Source organism: Nymphalis io, chromosome 21 (assembly GCF_905147045.1).
Source record: "Nymphalis io chromosome 21, ilAglIoxx1.1, whole genome shotgun sequence".
Lineage (NCBI taxonomy): Eukaryota > Metazoa > Arthropoda > Insecta > Lepidoptera > Nymphalidae > Nymphalis > Nymphalis io.
Window position 1 is genome coordinate 2,911,841 of NC_065908.1, and position 19,553 is coordinate 2,931,393.

General features: G+C 32.5%; 1 protein-coding gene across 2 annotated transcripts in view; it reads left to right on the top strand.

Annotated features, from left to right (window-relative positions):
* The window catches only part of LOC126776864 (carbonic anhydrase-related protein 10), a 63,491-nt gene that overhangs the window by 33,912 nt on the left and 10,026 nt on the right, over window positions 1-19,553 (top strand). For both annotated transcript variants that reach the window (XM_050499706.1, XM_050499708.1), the window contains exons 2-9: window positions 229-325; window positions 987-1,034; window positions 7,603-7,739; window positions 13,495-13,686; window positions 15,406-15,501; window positions 16,372-16,438; window positions 17,203-17,357; window positions 18,242-18,379. In XM_050499706.1, coding sequence (XP_050355663.1) covers window positions 277-325; window positions 987-1,034; window positions 7,603-7,739; window positions 13,495-13,686; window positions 15,406-15,501; window positions 16,372-16,438; window positions 17,203-17,357; window positions 18,242-18,379 — 882 coding nt within the window. In that variant the 5' untranslated portion in view covers window positions 229-276. The remainder of the gene's footprint in view (window positions 1-228; window positions 326-986; window positions 1,035-7,602; window positions 7,740-13,494; window positions 13,687-15,405; window positions 15,502-16,371; window positions 16,439-17,202; window positions 17,358-18,241; window positions 18,380-19,553) is intronic.

Genomic DNA, 19,553 nt, shown 5'->3' on the forward strand with positions numbered 1-19,553 from the left:
CATTTACTTGAAATAAAAATGAATAACTCAAGCTTACATGACTTATTACAAAAGTCTAAAATTGATATCACTTATTGTACTGTTGACAAAACAATTTAGAAAATAAATATAATGTTTAATTTGTTAAAAAAACCCGATAGCAATTTCTTTTTTATCTTTATTATTATATTATGTGGACAACACACATAGCACAAATATGAAGTTAAATAGTATTTATTTTTCTTCCAGACGTGATATTCCCAATGCGGGCTGCTGCGTGACGGCAGCATCGTCACGATGCGCCAATGTCTACTCACGCTCATACTGCTATGTATCTCAGTCAGAGGTATTTTTATTATTCACTCAAATATTATTATATTGCTAAAAATATTCATTTATGAATATGGTTTCTTTTGTGTGTAATTTCATGTATTCATGATTAGCCAAAAGGCTTATTAGTAGAGAATACCTCAGGTATAACATTAAAGGTGGACTTAGAGATTTGTTCCAAGCATACTATTATTTACTTAATAATGCATTATTAAAAGTATAATTTCTCTAATAAATCTAAATTTAAAGGAACAGCCTGTAAATGTCCCACTGCTGGGCCAAGAGTCTCCTTTAGAGGTGAACGCTGCTCCAATGTGGATTGATGGAAACACACGTGTCATAATTTCATCCGACACATGCAGATTTCCTCACGATGTTTTCCTCCACCACCTCGTAATAAATTAATTATAAACACAAATTAAGCACATGAAAATTCAGTGGCTGGGTTTGTACCCGCAAACTTGATTATGCTTTACAAATAGCATGATAAAATGAAATATCAGAATCTGTAATCAAAATAGTTAATCTTTATTATAATATAAGTCTCTAATTAAATGCATGTTTGAAGCATAATTTTACAAAATTAATTTAACGCTTATACAGGTTTGAAAAGAATTTTAAATAACTTTATAGTCAGTAAATTAATATAATGATATTAATATAATTATTTCTTTCAGATATAACAGGTAGCTGGGAAGAATGGTGGACCTACGATGGTATTTCAGGTAAACATATATGTAATGTCTCAATATAATAAAAAACCGATTGTAAATTAAAATAGAATACATAATTTATTTCATTATTTCATATTTATAAATATATTTAATCTGCCATTTTTATACTAAATCCGGTCAAACTATAACTATTTATTTAGAAACTCACTATAGCTTACTTTGATCGAATATTAAACGCGATTATAACAGACGACAGCTCAACATTACAATCGATTAAACATTCACATAAGTGAATAGTATTCATACGAGTTTCGTAACAGATAATCGGATTGAATTACTATAATAATTATATAATATTAGTTTCCGTGCGCGACTTTGCATGAAATTATTTTTATGATGATTGGTTGAGTTTATATGTGAAATCGTAACAAACAAACTAACTTTCACATTTATAATATTAGTTAGGATTTGATTACAGTAATTTAGCCAATCTAACATTGGCTAAGCGTGATGGCTACTGAAGCTACTTTACTATATTAAAAAAGATGACACCGTTTACTGTCATGGTTCACACGGATGATATTATTTTTATTTATTTTTGTTTTAATGTAAAATAGGAATGCAGAGAGGCTATTGTGCTATGCTTATCAGCCGTGGTATTTAAGATTATTTATGTCCCTTATGCCTGTGATTACAAAAACAGACCAGGTTTCAAAACTAACACAACAATACAAGGTAATTACGTATCCACAGCTGTCAAAAATATATTATATATATATTTAATCAATGTGTTACAGAACTCAACACTGAAAGAAAAATACGAACGAAAAATGTTGATGTACAATCATTAACAAAAAATAAATGATTGTATTGATTTTTAGCGATTAAATTATAATACCTACATAGGGAGACCAAATTCATACCAGTAGACTACGATCCTGGCAAAGTTTCATTAGTCTTGAGAAAAAAAAAATTAAGTAATTTAGCCTTCTCACTCTTAGGAAGAGTAGACTTCTCTTGTGTCTCACTCACTCAAAAGTGATAGATGATTACAAATGTGAAGCAGGTTGTTAGAACTTTAAATTACACCAGCCAATTACGCTTTACGACTTGATCATATTATCATGGCGGACAGCGTTCTAATTTACATTGTAGCTTACACAACAATGCCTAAAACCGTTACAACATTTTAACTAGCCCTAACTCTTTGTATAGTTTTTTTTATCGATTGCTATCAGATTAAGGTTCGATACGAAAAAGAATATTACAAATAATCTCATAATTCGCTTAAGGAAAGCATCGTATTATATTCTGAGACAAATCTAAAACACCGAACTAATTCCGTTATAAAATTCAGAAGTCATCAATGAGGCTTTTAGAACATACTTGTAAAGCTGATGTAGTCGTTGGTATTATGAAAGTAATCTCTAAATGTCGAATATCTTGTCTAAGGTGTCTTCTTTTGAGGAGATGATTTTGAGCCTATTCAATGACGCCGCTCCAATACGGATCGTAGGATATTTGTGGCGAATTTTCAACCTTCGGTGGAGATTCACGGTTTGACCATCTCGATTGAAGAACTCGCTTAATAAAAAGTGGACAACCGACTTATGTGAATATACTATTTTGAATCGCGTTTCCTTGATATGTTATACTTTTTATGGTCAAAATCACATATAATTTTCTGACATTTCACGACCGTTTAGTACGACGAGTTTCGAGTTTGCTCTTACAAAACAGCCTTACAGATATTATATAGAAATTCTAGAAAATGTACTCGAAAAATCGTGCCACGCGAAATAGCGGGGTAATGACACCGCAATGATCGCGATAGAATCTTAATGATAGTTCGTTCGCCCGTATCATTATATTGAATAGACGGATATAATGATTCTACCTCACTTAGATACCTATTTTGGTATGAATTTTTAGATAGTAATTTGGAAACGAAATAGTATATATGATTAGCATTAAGCTTTATCTGAAGTTCATTTATATTGAAGGGTTTTTTTTTTAATACAAAGTATGTTTAGTCTATTTGATATACTTTTTGTTTAGTAATAACGTTACAGCAATTTTAAGGTTTAATTAAGAAATAGTCTTGTAATAAACATTTTTAGGCTTGCATTAATTCTTAGTTAGTTTTTTCAGGATCTTTATTATGGTATTACTATTGTTAGCTATATGTAGTTGGATCGAATACGTAACAGGCCTATGCTTGTTCGTGGTTAGTATCACGTAATATTAGTCTATACTTATAAATGATGACTTAGCCTAGACTAACTTAGGTAATTGAAAGAAATGACTAACTTAGGTAATTGAAAGAACTGGTGGTAGGGCTTTGTGCAAGCTCGTCTGGGTAGGTACCACCCACTCATCAGATATTCTACCGCAAAACAGCAATACTTGATATTGTTGTGTTCCGGTTTGAAGGGTGAGTGAGCCAGTGTAATTACAGGCACAAGGGACATAAAATCTTAGTTCCCAAGGTTGGTGGCGCATTGGATATGTAAGCGATGGTTGACATTTCTTACAATGCTAATGTCTAAGAGCGTTGGTGACCACTTACCATCAGGTGGCCCATATGCTCGTCCGCCTTCCTATTCTATAAAAAAAAAAAAAAAAAAAACTACTAATCCAATGTAAATGACTAGCCGGTTGGCGTGGTTAGTAGATACTTAACTTCGCGCCGCAGGTTCGATTCCCACCCAGGACAGACAACTGTGTGTATAAACATGTCTGTTTGTCGATTCTGGTGTAATTATCTATATAAGTATATATTTACAAAAGAAAAGTAGTATATGTAGTATATCAGTTGTCTGGTTTCCATAGTACGAACTCTGCTTAGTTTGGGATCAGATGGCCTTGTAAAAAAAAAGTTAACACTTTCGGAGAAGGTTTATATAATATTATTAATAAGTAGCTGCATTGAATAATTTCACCCGCTTTGAAAGATGAATACTTGTAATAAAAATTAATAAACAAGTAATTATTTGCGTATTATTTTTTTCAACAATATACATATTAAAAATTAAATATATAAACAACAAAGAACAGAAAATCTCATACCTCGTCATAATCAACAAATCACTTTTTATAATCATTTGTAATAAAGGTTATAATATTTTTACCCATAAAATAAGTATAATGTAATTATTGAAATAGTTTTTAGTTTAATATTACAGTATACAACATCCAATTCTCATTACCGAGGCAATGACAAAAATTCGGTTAATGTAATGGTAATGATCGTCCGGGCATATCCGATAGTGTTCGCCAATGGTACCCTAACATTACATTAAGTACGTGTTTCCATTATACGGTAAAAGACGGCTCCTAATTTTCAACGTTCCCTTAACCATGATTTGCTTACCAAAAAATATATACATTTTACAATATTTACACACACACACACACAAACTAAGAAATACAAATATATTATTAAGGAGTTTTCTATATCTTATCTGAAATATTTTTTTTAAATTAAAAACGTAATTTAAAAAAAACAATTTTAATCATTAAATTCATATTAATAAAGCGTCGATGCTTTTAAAAATAGAATTATTTTACTTGGTGGTAAAATTAGTATTATTGTGATCCTGTTTAAAAGGGTGAGTGAGCCAGTGTAAATACAGGAACAAGTGGCATAAAATATTAGTTTCCAAAATTGCTGGCACCTTGGCCATGTCTGGTGACCACTTACCATCAGTTGGCCTATATGTCCGTCTGCTTACCAATTTAAAAAAAAATCCGACTTCCATATAATCTATTGTCTAATGTATACGGACGCCAACATTACATTACATGCGACTCAGTGCGCTATGATGGGCAAATTTCGCGGTATCCCAAATTCCCATTCAATGCGATATCAGTGTAACGGTATTGAATGGGCTTTTATATTTGAGTAACGAGAATTTCGACTCGTCATCGCTTAAAACTATCCTTGTGGCAGAAAGTTATTAGGGTATGAAATTTGATGCGTATTGTGTGTACCACGAAATTATGTTAAATATTTAGTACAAAGAATGTACTTTTTTGTATTTGATTTTTTCATAATATTTAAAACGTTATACAAAAATATATTTAATTTTTTTTTTATAGGATAGGAAGGTGGACGAGCATATGGGCCACCTGATGGTAAGTGGTCACCAAACGCCCTTAGACATTGGCATTGTAAGAAATGTCAACCATCGCTTATAGCCAATGCGCCACCAACCTTGGGAACTAAGATTTTATGTCCCTTGTGCCTGTAATTACACTGGCTCACTCACCCTTCAAACCGGAACACAACAATATCAAGTATTGCTGTTTTGCGGTAGAATATCTGATGAGTGGGTGGTACCTACCCAGACGAGCTTGCACAAAGCCCTACCACCAGTAAATAAATGTATTAGTCATAATTAATGGCAGTATTTATAATTCTAAATTACATATCACTGAATTATTTATTATCTCAGAGTTTTTTTGACATTTTTAAGTAAGCATATTAAATTACGGGACGTAACATTAACATAGTTCCCAAAGTTGGTGGTGCATTAGTGATGTAAGCGATGGTTACATATCTTACAATGCCGATGTCTATAGGCGTTGATGACCACTTACCATCAGGTGGTCCATATGCTCGTCCGCCTTCCTATTCTATAAAAAAAAACATACTAATACATACTTACTTGTAGTCAAAATAAATATTTATCATTATCTTGTGATAATGTTTATTTCAACAACAAAACCAACGAAAGAAAGTAGTTTTATGTGTTTATAAATAGATGCGTACACTTTGTTCCAAAAATACATAAATTATTAACAACCGCAAGAAGACTAAAGCTTGAAGCGTCCAGAAATCATGTAAAAACAATTAATGCTTAATATAAATATAATTTTCAACCTCATCATTAATTTAAATTTTAATCCAACTTTGGTCGGATTTTTATAATGATGGAAGTAAAAATAAATTCTTATATTTTATAATAAATTAATTTATATATTTTTTTTCATAAGCACAAGATGTAGGTTCTTAATACTAAATCAGTTTTGTAAATAAAACATATAATTCATGTTACAATCATTTTAATTAAAAAAAAGGACAAATATTTTTAAAAGTATTCTAAACTGAAATGCACTTTCAAAATAAAAAATAAAAAATCGAACACAGTCTAATATAAATATCATTTGCATGATTACTTTTAAAAACAATCACGTACATTGAGTTAGTATCACTAACGATTGCGTTCGTTAAGATTTCATGACAGTCATTATCATTCAATCGTTGACTAACGACTGTCAGTTCACACACCATTTGTAACTATCTCGGTCATTATCCTAATGTACATCAATGCCGTGTTGAATGATAGTCTGACATGTTTAGCTTGATTTGTATATTTATTGGATTGATTTATGTATATAGTAAGCTCGGCTGGTTTTGATACTGATGGTTTGTCTGTACAAATTCGATTATACCGACTCAACCGGTTTGAACGTGCATATGGTATTTCGTAGTTGGAAGCGCACTGTCTAAGGAGCGATATATTCTGCAAAATTCTTGCAGATATACAGAGCCAATGTCGGTAGTTAATGGTGACGTTATCAACTCAATATAGAACTCAACTCAACTCAATATAGAAATGTCAGTTTATTTTTCGTTCATATCGAATCTTTTTTTTTTTGATATTTTTTTAATCACGTTGACAAAGTAATATTTATTGTGTTGTATTTAAGCATGTTAAAAAGTAACGCTTATTAGTAAGTTTAATTTTTTTTAAGAATGTGTGAAATTTAAATTGAAACTGGAGCAAATGCATACATAAAACCTCTTAAAAGTAAACGTCAACAAAAAAAACTTTCAAAGATGGGTCGAAAAAACAATTACATTATTTTTGAATAATTCGAGTTAACAAAAATAATAAAATAGAAATATAAATTCTCATATAAGAAATGGTATTTTCATTATTTTCGTTAGTTGTAAATCTTAATAAGGGAATTAGGGGAGGGGAATGCGCTGAGCCAGCTTTGGTCTCGTTACATCTTACTGCAGGTATACATATAAAATTTACGCGTAACGAGTAGTTACACCTACCCATAAATAGTAATTGATATTAGCTAAACGTAAAATATTTTAATTAAAATGTTAAACTTTCATTGCTTCATGCACGATAGCTATGTTAAACGAATTTAACACATTTTATGTCAGTAGCCGACAGTTTTTATTTATGATTAACGAGACCTTAAAGGGTGCAAGCCCGTCTGAGTACCACCTATACATATATTTTAAGATCAATATTATGTATTGCTGTTTGACGGTATACAATATAGTAATAAAAACCTAGAGACTACGCATTAACTAAATCAGTCACTCAAGTTAGACTTTCTGAGTCACTTGTCAAGTGATTTCTGCATTCTCGCTAGGATGGTAGCCAAAAGTACCGATGTAAGCAAATATTTCATATCAACCTACACCGCTAGGACCAGTAAAGGAGGGAGATAAAGTATTATTGAAAAATAAGTCGTATTGCTATTATTTTTTGCAAACTTATTTTACATTGCAAGTTAAAGCGTTAAGCACTAAGGTTGTGTTCGCTTTCGCTTTTCGTCTTCAAATTACATTAATCATAATTTATTCTAGGTCCCGGGTTCTGGGGTCTGATCAACCCGCAATGGAGCATGTGCAACAAGGGTCGGCGGCAGAGTCCTGTCAACATCGAGCCGGACAAACTACTTTTTGACCCCTGGCTGAGAGACATACAGTTCGACAAACATAAGGTAAGATATATTTTAGTTATATAGAGTAATTTTAGTTTTAAAATCTTGTAAAAATTTAAACCTATGTAAGTATCTAGTATCACGTTATATATAAAAAAATCTAGGTTTAAGTATGGGCTAGCTTATGAGACAGCAGATCTTGAAGATCTGGAGATATCGGGCTTAGAAGTTATTACGCAATTAAGCAATTGTCAGTAGATTTCTAGAATTAAAAAGTTAGCAGATCGAAAAAATATGAAATTGTAGTTTTTAGATTATAAAAGAATATCATCCCTATCAAGAAGATTCAGTTCCGCTGTTCTTAATGAAACTAATTAGAAAGATTAATAATAATAATAATATCCTGGGACATTATTCACACACGGTTATCTGATCCCAAACTAAGCAGAGCTTATACTATGGAAACCAGACAACTGATATGACGCTGATATGACGCTGCTCATATTACAATAGGTTTCCTTTTTTTAAATATAACACCTGCAAACCGAGTCGGTCAATTCGGTGTGTTTATAACCAAGCAGGAATAAATGTGATACGATTGATTTTCCTTTATTTGTACTAATATTTTATAAATACATATGATAACTATGACTTAGCTTTTGAAGATGCTTATGCTGTCTGCGTAAGTCAACACAAACATATGATACATAATTATGGTAATATAAATTATCAAATCCGTAATTATGTGTGTATATGTTCACCGATTACTCAAAAACTGCTTTCTACGATTTAAACTTTATTATTTTTGGTTTCCAGATGGTCCTATATATTTTTCGTTCACGTACATTTTCAAATTATCGATATGATTCGTGTCTAGACTGTCATTAACGTAAGCTTTTCACGGATTTCGTTTTATTTTTCAACAATGTACTGAACAAATCGACTTCAGACCGTTTTTGAGCTCATATAAAAACTTAAAAAAAAACACAATCGCTTTATTGTTTTCTTTCATTTATGTTAGTAATCGGTTTAATATTATTTATATATAAGCTGAAACAGAAGCAGAAAAGATTGTACTTGTTTTTATACGTGTGTTAGTCTATTATGTGTGTGTCTTGTGATTCTGATGATTTTTTTTTGTATGTTTGATGGATGAGTAGATTCCTAGATATTTTAGATGAAAGACGGCATACGGCGCTGCATTCGGTTTTAAGTATTTTGGTTTTAACAAAAAAAATCTTATTTCTCGCTCGGAGTCGCGACGAACATCTAGTATGCTATATTTCAATAATGTCCCTATTCAAATAAACTATTTTATCGTACTTTGATAGATTAAAATGAGTAAATAACGTATTTCCTAATTTATCCGCAAACGTTTTTGTTCAATCTGATCGTTATGTTTGAAATCAGAGCTTCAGTGGGCTAATTAACATTGCAGCATCCCGCTTGTAATCCCGCGCTAAAGCATTGTAATCTGCTATAGCTGCGACAAGCTGTTTTCAAACACCCGCAGTAAGAGGAAATGCAAAACAGAACGATTTAAATCGTGAAATTCTTATTTTCAGCTTATGAAACGCTGATCAATCTTAAATTAACTAATTTTACTTTATTCGACCAATAGCGTTCAGTATTTAGCTGTAACTCTTACTTTGATAAAGCGTTTCAGGAGCTTGTGGCTAATTAACCTTTTCATCAGTTTTGACTTATGACATTAACATAAATTTGATCGGAATAATATTTAATTTATTTATTATATTTATTTATATTATTAAATAATAAAATATCACTATATTTCTAACACCCTTTTTTAACACCTTGCCTATCGTTATGAATTGATATAAATTTCGGACATATATTAGGTATATGTAAATGACATTGCGTGCATGCGTTCTCTCTTTTTATACTAAGAGTTGTAAGTGAATGACTTATTATGTTATACATGATACAACCTAATCTCTCTTCAAAAAAACGGTAAAACACTAATCTTAGTTTAAAAACAAATTGCATCAGTCGAAATAAATCTGAACATTGAAATTTAGTATGACAATAAATATACCTAAAACGCAAGTCCACAGCGCAAACGTTTGTAGCAAAAACTGACCGGATGTAGATAGGCTATCGCTCGAATATATTAGCATGGCTACACTGTTTCTGACTTAATGAATTTGCATGCGAAACATAATATTCGTATAAAACACTAACATAATTTAAAATATAAATGTTTGCGTTTAATAATTTTAACACTATATATAACATTACGTAATACACAAATAATTATTTAAAAATAAGACTAAGTCTAAAAAGCAAGGTCAAGCTCCATCAAGAAAGAGAATAAAAAAATTTAATACATACAATCTACTCATTCGTTTAGTGGCTAGTTTTTAAGGCTGTAGATCCCAAAGTTCAGGGTTTAAATCCTCGATGGAGACATAAAATTATTGAATTTTCGGACAAGAAATTCACAAGTGCAGTGACTTTTTATGTGTTCACTATTTATACTCCCGTGAATCCCGTGAATGAATGAAAGTTGAAGTTTCTTGAGTCATATTAAATCTGGTCCTATCAGATTATGAGTTTGACGGATTTGATAGTGCAATGGTGTTTGCGCACACACTTGTGCACTAAATTATTATAATCACCATAGCTATCAGTCAGTAGGAGATCATAATATTATGTATTCCACAAGGTTTAGAAAGAACAGATAAACAATTTCGTTAAAAAACTTTCTCGAATAAACGAGAACATTCCAGAAATAAATAATTTTATTATTACTTAGAAAACCGAACCCGAATGAACGATGAGCTGAATGGTTAATAAATAAACTATTGAATAGTTAATAAATTAAGACTTCGTTACAGTTTTATCATGTTTAATTCAAAACAGCTCGTATCTCGTTATACAACAGTATAAGCAGTTATCAACAACTTCCTAACATAAACAGTTTCAGAATAACACAAGGGCATTCCACGCCTATTTCGACGTTCATATAAAATCTATAGATATGACATTATAATATTAAACAATAATATGTAATTAGATTAGAAGCCTAGTGGTTAGAACGCGTGAATCTTAACCGATGATCGTGGGTTCAAACCCGGGCATGCACCACTGAATTTTCATGTGCTTAATTTGTGTTTGTAATTGATATCGTGCGTGACGGTGAAGGAAAACATCGTGAGGAAACCTACATGTGTCTAATTTTATTGAAATTCTGCCACATGTGTATTCTACCAACCCGCATTGGAGAAGCGTGGTGGAATAAGCTCCAAACCTTCTCCTCCAAAGGGAGAGGAGGCGTTAGCCCAGCAGTGGAACATTAACATGCTGTTACTGATGTTGTATTAAAAACTTAATTATCGAACCTTTACAAATATAAAAAATACAATAAGAAATATAATGAATTAGATATGTTTTCTAATAATAATTTACTAATTATTTTATTTTTCTCATAGCTTACTTAACGTGTTGTATCTTTATTCTAGTTAGTAAATATTAATATTTTTTAATTATAATTTGCCGGATTGCGTGTTTATTGCTATATATGAATTAGAATTAAATGAAAATTTATTGTTTTATTGTACAAGTTAATTATTTTCATTGCATATAATGTCTTCTGTTTTATTTCCTAATAAAATTTAAATAAAATAAAACATTTCATAGATGTTTTCATAAAAACCAAATACTCATTCTTCTTTCATACTACATTCTTCACAACCGTTTCGGTCATGGCAGCCATTTTCTAAAGAAACTACCCGGTGCAGGAGATATTCAGGAGATATTTAGGAGTGCAGGAACTCTGTTTTTCTCACTTTCACTATCCTATAATCTGTTTAAGACCGAAAAGGGTTCAAGTGGAGATTAACGAATACACATGCTTTCGGAACTTTTTTAACAGATAAACTCAATAACAGTTTACCTCAATCAGAGGCTTGAACCGTAGACCTAGGAATTAGCAAGCATATAAGCTAAATCACTGGAACAAAGAGGCAGTTAATAAACCAAATAATAGTTATTATTCTACAGCTATAGTATAGGTAATCGGTTTATAGCCTTCTTACCTCCACTTATATATTCCACTGTTCTGCGCTGTTTGTAAATAAAGCTATTGAATATCTTGATTATTCCTTTTTTTCATGACATTATTTATTATTAATGTAAATGTTGGAAACGGGCTTGCGGTGATAATCTATTTTGATGCGTGTATCCTTCAATCGTTATCTATACCAACATTTAAAACGCGAAAATAACTGTGTTTGTCTAAACCACTGAACCGATTTTGATGAAATTTAGTATGAAGCAAGCTTGGACCCCAAGGAAGGAAAGGCTACTTTTTTATACCTTACACCTGAGTATACCTCCCCCACCCCCTTGCACGCTGACGAGCGAGTAATATAGTCAATGTAATATATTACTTTCTGACATTTCACAATCGTGTCACTGCAGTATAAAGGGAATTCATTGGGCGGTTAGCCCGCCACGGTAGGTACCAACCACACATTTACCACTAAACAGCACCACTTAGTATTTTTGGTTTGTTAGTATCTTACTTACCACGGTTGCTGGCGCATTGACGATATAATTGATGGTTAATATTTCTTACATCGCTAATATCTATGAGCTGTGGTGACTCCTTTATATTACCATTCTGCCACACCACCTATTTATTATAAATTATAGTTACGAACTACATTTATCATAATTACATATAAATATTAATTATTTTCTTTATGGTAAGTCTGTTTAGTTAGTTATTTAAGTACAATACGAAATATCCTGGAACATTATTCACACACGGCCATCTGATACCAAACTAAGCAGAGTTTGTACATATACTACTTTTCTTTTGTAAATAGATACTTATATAGATAATTACACCCAAACTCAGGACAAACAGACATGTTCATGCACACAACTGGCTATCCTGGGTGGGAATCGAATCCACAACCTTCGACGTGAAAGGCAAGTATCTATCAACCACGCCAACCGGCCCGTCTGATATTTTTATCAGAACCATATCTATCTATAGTTCTGAACGATTGGACACTGCTAGATCAGCTAGTTAGCATTGAAATATTTAACAAATTATTATTTTCCATAGTGACAATTTTGATCAAAATTAATTAAAGTTTGCATAAATATAATGTCACTTCTAGCTGGTAATATATCACACGGCTTAACGCTTGCGTGTTATCATGCAATATGTCATCTCGACTCAAAGCGCAAAAGTTGCCAGGTTTTAATCAAGGTGTGCCCATTGATTGATAGGATCTGCCACCTTTCCCCCGCGACGATTGTAATGCGCCCTCGATACAAATTCAATTTCCTACAGATAACAAATTGTAAATGATGATTTAGGTATGAAAAACAAAAACGTGGGTAATTCGTTTTATGAATATTTTATTATAATTCCTGTATATGAATTTAGATTCCTGATGAAATGCGAAAGTAACTCTCTCGTCTGTCACTTTCAAGGCTAAGTCACTGAACCGATTTTGATAAAATTTGGTATACAGCAAGATTAAGCCCCAAGGACAAAAAAAGGCTGATTTTAACTTAATATCCGCCCCTTTTTCCTAACACGTAAGCGAGCCGAGGGCTAATACTAGTTCTCAATTAAAGCCTAAAGTTGGCAGTGCTATAGAGAGGAAATTGGCAGTGCTATAGAGCCATGTCTGCGAAAGCACGACACTCAATTTCATATACACTTGTGTATTATGATATAATACGCACAATAGACTATCTCTTAAGCGGAGATTTAGAAGAACTTCAAAGGGTATAATACTTTGTTAATAAAATTGATAATTTTATTTATCAGGTCAGTGGTGTTCTCCAAAACACCGGTCAATCGCTCGTGTTCAGAGTTGAAAAGGACAGTAAGCACCAAGTCAACATCAGTGGAGGACCCCTCTCCTATAGATACCAGTTCGAAGAGATTTACTTTCACTATGGATTGGATGATAACAGGGGATCCGAACATCAGATCGACCACCATACGTTTCCAGGAGAAGTGAGTAACTAAGCTTTATAATTTTCCTATGGTAGTTCATTTTTAATAGATATATATTAATTTTTAAGATTTTTTTTTCGTCATCAAAATTTATAGTTATCTTATTCTCGATTGTAGTTTTATTAAAGATATAATTTTAAAAATAGCTTTTTGTAATTATTTTTATCTCTCTATAAACATTTTATTTACCGTTCCCTTTGGTAGCCTCTTTGGCCTAGTGACTGGATATAAGGCCGTATATCTCGAGGTCACGGACTCAAATCCCAAGTTGGGTCAGTAAAAAGTTATTGGGTTTTTCCGTTGAAAATGTCTTAGTAGCAGCTCGGAGTCTGGAAGTTGAATCTATGTACAAACCCGTGCCTCGGAAAGCACTTAAAGCCGGCTGAATTCGGATTTGATGACCCATCGGATTATAAAAGTGAGGGAATAGAGAGTACACCTATATTGCGCACACACTTGTGTACTATAATATGTCCAGAACAGTTGGCTTGTCTCTCTTGCGATTGGCCGCCGTCGTCGAAATCGGTCAGGAGGACATCATCCTTTCTTAGATATCACCTTTATTCTATACAGTATTTGATTTAATTTGTACTAAGGTAAACTATTAATATATGACCATAGATACTAAATATCATTATGTTATAAAAGAAGTCAAGATTTGAAATCAGTTTTATCGCAAATTATCACTTCAGAGTAGCTGTCATTACAGAGTCGTTATTGGTCTCCGGGGAGACAAACTTGCTAACTTAAGTCTATTTAAACCAACTTGTTTGAACGCGATTGTTCTCGAGATATCTAATTTAAGATAGTCCTAAGTTTCATCATCATAATTCGGTATCTTATGTTTTGTTATTAAGTTTAACATTGATCGAAAATATGTTATTTAATCTACATTATAATAAATATTACGAAAACTAAATTACAGGTATTTAGTACTATGGTAATTGTTTTTTATATAAATGTGGGTATATTGAATATAGTGCTCATAATTTACTTGTGTTGTTTTTGTTTCTGTGGCTACGTGTGTCTGCGTCTGTGAGTATGTGATATGTGTAAACAACAGTTTTTAATATTGTTACATAGCCTAGACTAGTGACTAGCTTATTTGGCCTCAAATCTCGCGGTCTTGGGTTCAAATTTCTTGGATTTTTCTGTCGAGAATTTCACGGTAGCACATCCGAAGCACATCTGGGAACTGGCAATATTTACACTCCCATGCCTCAGAGAGCCCGAAAAGCCGTTGGTCCTGCGCGTGAACTCGTTCCAATCGAGTAGGATCTGCCAGCCCATCGGATTATGAGACTGAGGGAATTGAGCGTGCACTTGTGTTTGCGCACACACTTGTGCAATATTATATGTCCCGCTAAGTTGGCCAACTTCTATAGTGAATAGTCACTGGCAAAATCGCCCTGAATCCATCATAATCATCATTGTACTCATTCACTATCCATGCACCTTGTACCACGCATCCATTTTATTAATTCTACCTTAATTTATAATATAAGTTAGGAGAGTGAGTGAGTCTGTTTATTGGTGTACTATGTGTATTGGTGTACATTGGTCAAACCATAATGTGGCCATTTCATATTAGCTTTCTATATATCACAATATATAAATAATATATACAACTATAATATAAGTAAATAAAACTTTCACAGGATGAAATATACTTTATTGAAAATATATCTCATTTATATAATAGGATGTTGTATATAACAGATTCAACTCTATGGCTTCAACAAGGAACTGTACCATAATATGTCGGAAGCGCAACACAAATCGCAAGGAGTGGTGGGCATCTCACTAATGGTTCAAGTAAGTAATTAAAATATTAACTTGAAGCAATAACAATTAATTACATGCTCAGCATATTAAAGCTGACCATTCTTATCACGATTCTACGCGGTCGTGATTTGTGCAGTAACTTTTTACCAAGTTATTAACTTATGCACTCGCTTTGGGCAATATTTGTAGAGGTTGAATTTTGTAATTGATTTATAACTAACTTCCCAAAGAGTTAGTGACATATAATTTTAACATAGTTTAGGATTGGATGACTGTGTAACAATATAAGCACAGTATATCTATTTTCATTTGAATAATTTTTAAATATTAATTTGTATATACATATACATCCTGTTCTGTTAATATTATTTGATTAATTTAAGCATCATGTGTCATGGCCCGTAAGAATGACCAGTTCTGTTGGATGTTGTTAATTAAATAATTGAATACCGCTTTATTAAATTATTTAAGCATTACTCATAAGTTTTGTATTATATGTCAGACAGTTGTCACAGTTAAAAAATCATTTAGTCAAATAATCTTTTAAATATTATTATCTAACATGTATTGAAATTATATATAATAGCAGTTCGTATAAATCATGACCGCGTGGTAATTAAATGAATGCTTGACTTGTTATTGTATATTCGTAAGGGTTGTTGCATATCTAAATAATATTATTTGGGTTATACTTGTAGCATATTAAAATGTCAAGATTATCATTCTAAATTTAAAATGCTGAAATATAAGCGCTTTATAAATTATATATATTTGTCAATATTTATATATGTATAGCGCAGCATTATTATATTCTTTTTAAATTAGAAATATACAAACAATAAACAATTTATTTACGTCTGATTTGCCTCAACTTAACATTCCAACATATTTTTTTTCTAGATCGGAGAACCAACGAACAAGGAACTGCGTCTTATAACGAGCGCTTTTAACAAAGTGATGTTCAGAGGTAAACACAGACCTTCAACGCAATCATCACAAACACACGCCGACCCCGCCGGCGGGGTCGACGACCCTCATTCATTACGACCCGTCGACGCTTAAGTGTATAACAGCGGTAAAATGCACACGTCCTTCCCTTCCGACTTCAACGGCGTCCTAAGCCGAGGTTCGACCTCACAGGAGGCACCTTTAGGATGTCCGTTTCTCTTGAGCCCCTTGAGTGGCTCCCAACATCCGACTGAATTCAACTCGCCCGCCCACCCGGTGACGCTGTAGAGGCCTCTATGGCCAACAGCAACTAGACAGATCGAAAAAAAGACCTACGATTTCGCAAAGTTATTCGTATTATTTAAATATCTATTATTACATGATAATATGCTTATTTTTTTTCGTTTCATGATTTGCAAATTACCATATAATTATTGTTTTGAATTTTGGCAATTAACATTTTAGCGCGTATACAAAATCGCATTTGAATAAACCGTTTTTTCCTATCTTACACCTGAACAGATGATCGTAGGTTGAATTCGGATAATCAATTCAAATGCTTAATTTCTATTTCGTGTTCAGTGGTGAATGAAAGCATCCTAAGGAAACCTACACGTCCCGGAAGAAATTCTGTCACGGCTTGAATACATATAAAATATTCTCCTAAAGAGGAGTTTTGTCCAGCGGTGGAATATTAACAAGCTACTACTTAACTAATTATTTAAAAACAATAATGAACAGCCTACATTTTAAAAACCCACTATTTATTATAACTATTTTCAGGTAGTTCATACCCGATCAAACACCTACCTCTCAGTTCCTTACTACCCAATACCCAGCAGTATTTGACGTATGAAGGTTCTACTACCCACCCGGGTTGCTGGGAGACAGCTGTATGGATCATATTCAATAAACCTATCTATATATCTAAGCAAGAGGTTAGTTTTGTTATATATTAATATACTTGTTAAAATAAACATTAATATGAAGCTTAGGAGACATTTAATATATTTTTCTAATTTCTGTTTAGTCATTATTTATTAAGGGAGCACACATATTTTAAAACACTATTCCACGATATAATGTACTCGTAAGTGTGTATCCTTTATTGGAAATCCTTAATAAATAAGTAATGAACTAGTGCATAAGTTACAAAATTTAACATTGCGAAGTTTGAATTTGAAAGACTTGTATGAATTTCCTTGATTTGTTTAATATAACAACAATTGTATTTATATCCTTAAGTTACCTACTAGTATGAAAATTCAGTGTTCATTAATTTCAAAGGCATACTGGTTTTTATAATTAAGGGCTTAACTATTTTATTTTTATTATTATTCCCGTATTTATATTTTATTTTTATTAATTGACCCTTAGATTGTATTTCATTCTGCGGAGAAATATTAATATCGTTGATCCTTGTTATGAGATTTATTTTGTGCAGACAGACAAACGTAATACTATAACATAACTTTATACTAATGTTATATACAAAAAAAATTACTCCTGAAAAAATTAAGTGATGTAATAAAAGAGTGCAACTGTTCAAACACTAAGGCTTTTACTTTGTAGTATATATGTGGTATGGTACCATCCACACATGCTCTACCGCCAAGCAGCAATAATAATTGGTATTATTGTGTTCCGATTTGAAGGGGAATGAGGCAATGTAATTTGGCACGGGGCATAATATAATAGGATGGTTAATATTGCATACAGTGTCAATGTGCGGCGGTGATAACCTACCACCAGGTGGTCCATTTGCAAATATTCTACCTATTATCAATAGATAAACAAAGTAATACAGTTTACCATTGTTTAGATGTACGCAATACGACGCCTAATGCAAGGATCCCAGCTGACTCCAAAAGCGCCACTCGGTAACAACGCCAGGCCTGTCCAGCCGCTTCATCACCGCACCGTGCGCACGAACATCAACTTTAACAAGCAAGGAATGCCCGTATGTATATATTTTTGATACCTTTGAAAACGTGTATGCAAAATTTCATGATGATCGGTTGAGTATTTAATACGTAATAAATTAAATAATATTAGTAACGATGAATAGCAAAAAACGGAGTGTGAACAAATGATTAAGTAAATAACTTGTTTATGTACATCAACTTAAAATATTCTTATACAAATATATTTTTACAAGTACATATGAATCGTCAAGCGTTACCAATACATACTAGTTGTCTAATACCTTTTGTGACACATTCGGAAAGTACAGATCGGTAAAGTCATATTGGTAACCGCTCAGACATATCAAGATTCAAGACTATAATTGTAACATTTGTTATGTATTTCATTACACACAGAACGAGGAAGTAAATAATGTATGATGTAGGATACCTGATCCTTCTTTATAAGAACTTACACTTACTTTGTATCTTATTAGTTTTATTTATTTTAGTTTTTTTTTTTTTTTTATTTTTTTTTTTTATAGAATAGGAAGGTGGACGAGCATATGGGCCACCTGATGGTAAGTGGTCACCAAACGCCCTTAGACATTGGCATTCTAAGAAATGTCAACCATCGCTTATAGCCAATGCGCCACCAACCTTGGGAACTAAGATTTTATGTCCCTTGTGCCTGTAATTACACTGGCTCACTCATCCTTCAAACCGGAACACAACAATATCAAGTATTGCTGTTTTGCGGTAGAATATCTGATGAGTGGGTGGTACCTACCCAGACGAGCTTGCACGAAGCCCTACCACCAGTAAATTTATTGCCTTTAATATTGCAGAAGGCTTATTTTAAAAATGTGTTTTTTTATTGCCTTTTTATGAATGCGGGTAGGATTTAATCTTCCTTCGATCATAGACTTTGACACAATTTCCCGTGTAAACCGCTCCCAAAACGAGCACCGGAACTATAGTAACTTAGAAGTGATGTCATTTACACTGGCTCACTTTTCAAATATCAAAACAGAGTAAAAGTAGATAATACGAATTAATAGGTAACTACCAAAATGTTTTAATAACTTAGAGGCTGGCAAGCGACGACCAGCTGAAGTAAAACATTAAAATAATTTATAAATATATAAAACCAATACATTAATAGGAGTAGAATCAATAAAATCATATAAGTTCATTACTAAAATAATCATTTGTTATTATTATTATTAT